Below are 7,725 nucleotides of genomic sequence, written 5' to 3' on the forward strand. Positions count from 1 at the left end.
AGACAGACAGACAGACACAGATTGGTTGATGGATTGAAGGAGATAGACAGACAGATATACAGACCGATAGACAAACAGATACATAGCGAGACAGACAGAAAGTTACAGACAGACAGACACAGATTGGTTGATGGATTGAAGGAGATAGACAGACAGATATACAGACCGATAGACAAACAGATACACAGCGAGACAGACAGAAAGTTACAGACAGACAGATAAACAGATACATAGCGAGACAGACAGAAAGATACGGACAGACAGACACAGATTGGTTGATGGATTGAAGGAGATAGACAGACAGATATACAGACCGATAGACAAACAGATACATAGCGAGACAGACAGAAAGTTACAGACAGACAGACACAGATTGGTTGATGGATTGAAGGAGATAGACAGACAGATACACAGCGAGACAGACAGAAAGTTACAGACAGACAGACAGATAGACAAACAGATACATAGCGAGACAGACAGAAAGTTACAGACAGACAGACAAACAGATACATAGCGAGACAGACAGAAAGTTACAGACAGACAGACACAGATTGGTTGATGGATTGAAGGAGATAGACAGACAGATATACAGACCGATAGACAAACAGATACATAGCGAGACAGACAGAAAGTTACAGACAGAAAGATAGACAAACAGATACATAGCGAGACAGACAGAAAGTTACAGACAGACAGATAAACAGATACATAGCGAGACAGACAAAGATACGGACAGACAGACACAGATTGGTTGATGGATTGAAGGAGATAGACAGACAGACAGACAGACAGATAGACAAACAGATACATAGCGAGACAGACAGACACAGATTGATTGATGGATTGAAGGAGATAGACAGACAGACAAACAGATACATAGTGAGACAGACAGACACAGATTGATTGATGGATTGAAGGAGATAGACAGACAGACAGATAGACAAACAGATACATAGCGAGACAGACAGAAAGATACAGACACAGATTGGTTGATGGATTGAAGGAGATAGACAGACAAACAGATACATAGCGAGACAGACAGACAGACAGACACAGATTGATTGATGAATTGAAGGAGATAGACTGACAGACAGACAGATAGAAAAACAGATACATAGCGAGACAGACAGACAGACACAGATTGATTGATGGACTGAAGGAGATAGACAGACAGACAGACAGATAGACAAACAGATACATAGCGGGACAGACAAACAGACACAGATTGGTTGATGGACTGAAGGAGATAGAGACAGACAGACAAAATGACTAACTTCTTTAGAATGTATTTTTTCAATACAAATAACTTCAACAATGAAATATAACAATGTTGGTGAAAAAGAGTTCAACTTTTTGAATATTAGATTTTATTTACAGCACAGGGATTTTTCACATATTCACATATTTTGTTCAAAACAGTTACAGTATTAAAAACTATATAAAAAAGAAACACAAAACAATGAATCCTGTAAAAAAGAAAAAAAACAGCATGTCCTTTTAAAATGCTAAATTCACAGTATTCCTTCTTCCCACTTAGTTGACCTTGATGTTTACGGATTGTAGCGCCTGTACAGCCCAGCTGGGGTACTGCTCACTCGATGGGAACAACCTCTTCATGAACGCTTTCACAAACTCTGGAAACTTCTTCTCTATGATGCTCTGACGCACTGAACGCATGAGGTTGAGCTAAAGAAAGATACAGTGTGGTCAGGACGAAATGAAGTGATGACAATAAAAATAATAAACAACATGAAGTAAACTTGTGATAATTACCTGGTAGGAGATGTTATGGATGGTGATGTGATGCATGGCTGCAGTGTCGCTCTTGAACAGGGCGTGGAGGTAAGCCCGACTGTGTCTGTTATATTCAATGGGGGGAAAAAGGAATGGCATCTTTAGAAGTGGAGAGATTCTGTTAGTGATACGTTGCTGGCTCAAATAAGAGATTTTTCTGGATCAACAAGAACAAAATGACTATTGATCATTGATTACTTTTTATTCCCAACCCTAATGTTGAACCAACAGTTTAGCCTCTAAATTGCCAGACAGATGCTGTACCTCCTGCAGGTGGGACAGTGGCAGTCCGGATCAATCGACTGGAAGTCTTTAGCATACTGTTTCTGTTTGAGCTGCAGAGATCCCCAGGGAACCAAAGCAGAGCCAAATCTCTGAAACAGCCCAAAATGAACCTTATTAAATGTAACATAATACTGATGAGATTAAAGCAAGCTTCAATGGAGTTATCCAGGGACAGTTTCTAACAGTCTTAGTATTCTTAAAACACTATAGGTTTATATTGACAGGCCAAAATGGTGCAGAATTGCTAAAACTTAGCTTTTTAGGAGATATAAGGGCTGATATTTGAAAAATTGGTAGAATACAGTAACAACAGCTGCAGGTCAAATTAGAGGGCGATATCAAGAGAAATCCATCACTTACAGCTGTTCGAGTTGGGAAAACACAGTCAAACATATCACAACCCAAGGCAACACAAACCACCAGGTCTAGTGCGTAGCTAAAACACACAAAGAGACAATCAACAACAAATACGGACCAAAAAATGTCCAATCAAACATGTACAAGCCAATGTTCCCTCTAATTCTTGTTCATGCAGAGCACAAACTATTTATATTGGACAGAACCTTCATCCACCTGAGCAGAAACACCCTGTGCATGACTTGTGCATTGTTCACGATTCTTTACGATGACATTTTATAAAACATCGAATGCAGAACGGTTCTTTTTTTTTTTAATGAATTAATTATTCTTATTCTTTAAGACTCTCTTAAAGGGGTAGTTCACCCAAAAATGAATATTCCCTCATCACTTCCTCACCCTCGTTCCATCCCAGAAGTGTAGGACTTTCTTTCATCTGCAGAACACAAATGAAGATTTTTAGAAGAATATTTCAGCTCTGTAGGTCCATACAATGCAAGTGAATGGTGACCAGAACTTTGAAGCTCTTAAAACCACATAAAGGCACATAAAAGTAATCCATAAGACTCCAGTGTTTAAATCCATATCTTCAGAAGCAATATGATAGGTGTGGGTCAATATTTAAGTCCTTTTTGCAATAAATCTCCACATTTGACTAGCCCAACCAGTAGGTGGCAATATGCACGAAGAATGTGAATAGCCAAAAAACAAAGAATGTGGAATTGAAAGTGGAGATTTGTAGTAGGACTTAACTGTTTATCTGTTTCTAATCCACATCTATCATATTGCTTCTGAAGACATGGATTAAACCACTGGAGTTTTATGGATTACATTTATGCTGCCTTTATGTGCTTTTTGGAGCTTCAGAGTTCTGACCACCATTTCTTGCACTGAATAGACCTGCAAAGCTGAAAGTGTTCTGCAGAAGAAAGAAAGTCATAAAGATCTGGGAGGGCATGAGTGTGAGTAAATGATGAGATAATTGTCATTATTGTTTTTTTAATTTTTTGTATTATTTCTGCCTATTCTACGTGCATCAAACTTCTGTCGACTTCAGTTCCATACTGAAAATTTATGGAAATGTGTAGCTCTGATTCAAAAAAATATCTACCGTTTTCCTCACATTTGACTCCATGTTCTATGCAGAAGGTATATATCATAGGTGCATGGCTGCACTCACTTACAGCATAGAGGGAACATAGGTAAGCACAATTTAAGTGCCGTTTAAGTGGTGTTTACCCAACTCCCATGAGGTAGCGGGGTTTTTCCCTGGGCAGGTGGTCTGTGCTTAGAGTCACCATCTTCCAGAAGTCATCCTTCTCCTCTCCACCACTCAAACCACCAATGGCAAAACCAGGTACATCACGCTTTGTCATTTCTGAGGGAAGAAACTAATGAGAAAAATGCTAATATGGTGGCAGTTGTAGGGTAAACAATTTGAATGCTTTAAGTGTGCCGTTAGTAGAACACATAAATATAAATAATTTAAACATGCCATATTCTCACATGTTAATGTCACTATGACAGGTTTTACCCTGTGCTGGAGCAAAACCCAATAAGCTGCCTCCATAGGTATTATAGGCACATTAACGAAGTGAAAGCTGTTATAAAAGGGAGGCAGCAGATTTATGAATTATGACTAAGATAACACGTTTAGGCCAAATTCTACGGCAGCATTCTTGAAACATCTATGTATACTTCACGAAGGAGACAATACCTGTAAGTATTTCAAAATAAGTGGCAAACAAGACAATTAGAAATATACTGTACTTATAATGAATTCAATACCGAAAAGTATTAATAAATAGGTTAATGTTATTAAAAACTATATTACCATGTATTTTATGCTTATTCAAGTATTGCGTCATTAGCTTAGCAACATATTATTCTCATTGGCTAGTCTCCAGAGTGTTTCGAGTTAGGAGCACTATTTGTAGACGCTAGAGTTGCGGACTATTTTAGAGTGTTCCAAATCAGTCACTTATGGGGGTTCATTTCAGCACTTCCATTTCTACACTTAAAAAATATTATGGGTTCAAGTTAAGCTCAATCGACATCATTTGATGCATAACATTTATTACAACAAAAATAAATTTCGACTTGCCCTCCTTTTCTTAAAAAAATGGCACAACTTAAAAACTTACTTTCTCAGCAATATAATTTTCAAACTGTTGCTCCGTCATGACAATAGTTGACTTAAAAGAGAAAATTCAAAGTGGAAAGTTAAAACTAATACTTGCTATAGCGCCCCTTGTGGCAACGTTGAGAATGCAAGGCATGGTTGCATTGTATTATGAATTGTGGTCTGACAAATTTCAGAACACAATGACGGAATCTAGCATGCGTTGCAAGATGCGACTGCATTCACAAACTTGCGTAGAGTATGTTTCAGCCCTGAGAAGCAGGGTTTGAACCCAGAAATTACTGGAACCACATAATTGTAACTTCTTTTTTTTTTTAAATTGAAAAAAGTTTAAGTTTAAGTTTTTAAATTGATTTATAGAATGATTAAAAAATTCATTTTCTATGAGTCTTTCCTTACTATGACGGGCACAGACATTGCGGCTGTAAGTGTCTAAAATTAATAAAATCCAAAAAGCAGTTTATAGTGCAACCAAAATCCCAATTATAACCAGTAAAATTAAGATTTTGTGCATAACACGGGACTTTTAACAATAAACAAGACATAAATACACCAGGGCCTTTTATTTTGAAAATTACAGACTTCGTATTAACCAATTTAAGTGTTTTATTTCCAATATATATATATATATATAAATATTCACCAGATGACAATAACCAATAGTCCCAAAAAGCAACTATCGGCACCGATTAATCGGTAAAACCGATACATTAGTCAACCTTTAGGTGAGTAATGCCAAGCAGTCATGAAGTCACTCTGTGCTTACCATCTAAACAGGCCTTGCGCAGTTTTGCATCAAGCCCTCCTTGAATAATGGCGAACAGGTTCTGTCGCTCTGGGTTCTTGTTTGCTGCGATGCAGCGGTCCAGCCAGCGCACAGAACGGTGCATGGCCTCCTCCACCCGTGGCCCTTTCACTGTACTGCTGACCACATCATCCAGCTGCATCATGATGTCTGATCCTGCACATATTGCTGACAGTTACAATCCACTGGGGAGATAAAGACACGACTAAGCATTTTTGTATGTTACTGGATGTTGTATGATCTGCAACAGGACTCATACCCAGGCTGTTCTGTATGGCGATGGATTGCTCAGGGGTGAGCAGGATTTCTTTTCCATCATAAGGGGAACGGAACTTGACCCCCTCCTCCGTCACTTCAGACAACTCGACTAGAGACACCATCTGGAAGCCACCGCTGTCCTAGAATCAGATGTTGGGGAGTGAAGTAGATTTAGTTGAACCAAGAGCAGGAAAAAAACATGCAAGTCATGTCTGTCTAATGGGTTCCCACACTTTTTGTTTAATGAATTTCCTTGACTTTTTCTACATTCAATGTAGGCTTTGTTTACTTTGCAAAAATATCATTTCTTAAATGCATTTTTTTTATTATTATTAATGATTTGGGGTTAAACACATGACAATGACATTTTCTTGACAAGTTTCGTAAGAACTTTAGCTGATCAACCGCTTAAACTTGCTCATTATAATAAACAACCAGCTAGAAACCATGTAAAACCAACTACCAAGTAGCATCTAGTACATTTACAATGAAACATTACTTGCCGTTAAAAGGTTTCTTTTCCAGTTCATAAATCCATGCAATCCATTGGCTTTCGCTATTAACTCGGGACCCTGTTTTGACACATACCAAGTTAACTAACAGTTAGCCAAATTGATTCAGATAACACTAAGAATTGTAGGTATTTATAGTTTTCCTCCACACATACCGGTCTCATACCCAGGTGATACGTGTTTCCCAGGCAAATCTGACAGTCTAGATCCTCCAGTTGGTCCACGGTGATTCCTTTCAGGGTCCCCTGAGTGCCCACCGGCATGAACACCGGGGTATTGACAGTACTGTGGGGAAGGGACAGACTGCATGCTCGCGCTTTGCTCACGGGACACTCCGCTACGATGCGAAGGGCAAGAGGAGCAGCGGATGATACAGCTTTCATTGATCCCATACTCTCTATACACCCATGTGTGCTATCCGGTAAGGGCGCAGCCATTTTGAATAATGTTAATGGATCGCGAGGCCCATGTGAACTACACCAGGAAGTGACTCAAGCGTCTCGAGCCGAAACCAGATCAGAAAAAAAAAAAAAAAAAACATAGGCTACACAAGATCAGCAAAACACAATTTTCACACACACACACACACACATATATATATATATATCTACACACACAAAATTATCTCAAAAGGACTCAAAAGTATTTTTTTAAGAATAATGAATGAAATAATGGCTTTTGAAAATAAGACTAGTTGGAGTTTTAAAACACTCCACATACTCTGATAAATATAATATTTTTTAATAGCAAAACCTGAAGGTACCATGTTCATCTGTACAAATAATAGTATGCAAGTATAAACGCCATGGGACCACACAGCCATCATACCACTCATGTAGGAGACGAATTCTGTCTCATAGAGATGAATAATAGCAAAAGACTTTGTGAAGATGCTGGAGGAAATGGGTAGACAAGTATCTATATCCACAGTAAAACGAGCCCTATATCGACATAACCTGAAAGGCGGCTCAGCAAGTAAGAAGCCACTGCTCCAAAACCACAATAAAAAAAAAAAAACAGACTACAGTTTGCAACTGTTTGGCCGTAATGACCATCGTTATGTTTGGAGGAAAAAGCGTGAGGCTTGGAAGTCGAAGAACAACATCGCAGCTGTGAAGCATGGGGGTAGCAGCATCTTGTTGTGGGAATGCTTTGCTGCAGGAGGGACTGGTGCACTTCACAAAATAAATGGCATCATGATGAATTACATTTACGAGACTATATTGAAGCAACATCTCAAGACATCAGCCAGGATGTTAAAGCTTGGTCGCAAATGGGTCCTCCAAATGGACAATGACCCCAAGCATACCCCGAAGTTGTGGCAAAATGGCTTAAGGACAACAAAGTCAAGGTAATGGAGTGGCCGTCACAAAGCCCTGACCTTAATCTGATAGAAAATTTGTGGGCAGAACTGAAAAATGTGTGAGCAAGGAGGCCTACAAACCTGACTTGGTTACACCAGTTCTGTCTGGAGGAATGGGTCAAAATTCCAGCAACTTATAGTGAGAAGCTTGTGGAAGGCTTCCCAAAACATTTGACACAAGTTAAACAATTTAAAGGCAATGCTACCA

The 7,725-nt window shown here is 38.9% G+C and overlaps 1 protein-coding gene across 1 annotated transcript; it reads right to left on the reverse strand.

Annotated features, from left to right (window-relative positions):
* Positions 1 to 1,383: 1,383 nt before the first annotated feature.
* On the reverse strand, positions 1,384 to 6,609 carry qtrt1 (queuine tRNA-ribosyltransferase 1). The gene is made up of 9 exons (XM_052132804.1): positions 6,310 to 6,609; positions 6,146 to 6,214; positions 5,644 to 5,782; positions 5,346 to 5,540; positions 3,676 to 3,814; positions 2,440 to 2,515; positions 2,059 to 2,168; positions 1,774 to 1,858; positions 1,384 to 1,686 (listed from the first exon to the last, which is right to left on the reverse strand). Exons 1-9 carry the CDS (start codon positions 6,589 to 6,591, stop codon positions 1,534 to 1,536), a joined length of 1,248 nt encoding a protein of 415 aa, XP_051988764.1. The 5' UTR covers positions 6,592 to 6,609; the 3' UTR covers positions 1,384 to 1,533.
* Positions 6,610 to 7,725: the final 1,116 nt, after the last annotated feature.

Source organism: Xyrauchen texanus, chromosome 8, assembly GCF_025860055.1.
Source record: "Xyrauchen texanus isolate HMW12.3.18 chromosome 8, RBS_HiC_50CHRs, whole genome shotgun sequence".
NCBI lineage: Eukaryota > Metazoa > Chordata > Actinopteri > Cypriniformes > Catostomidae > Xyrauchen > Xyrauchen texanus.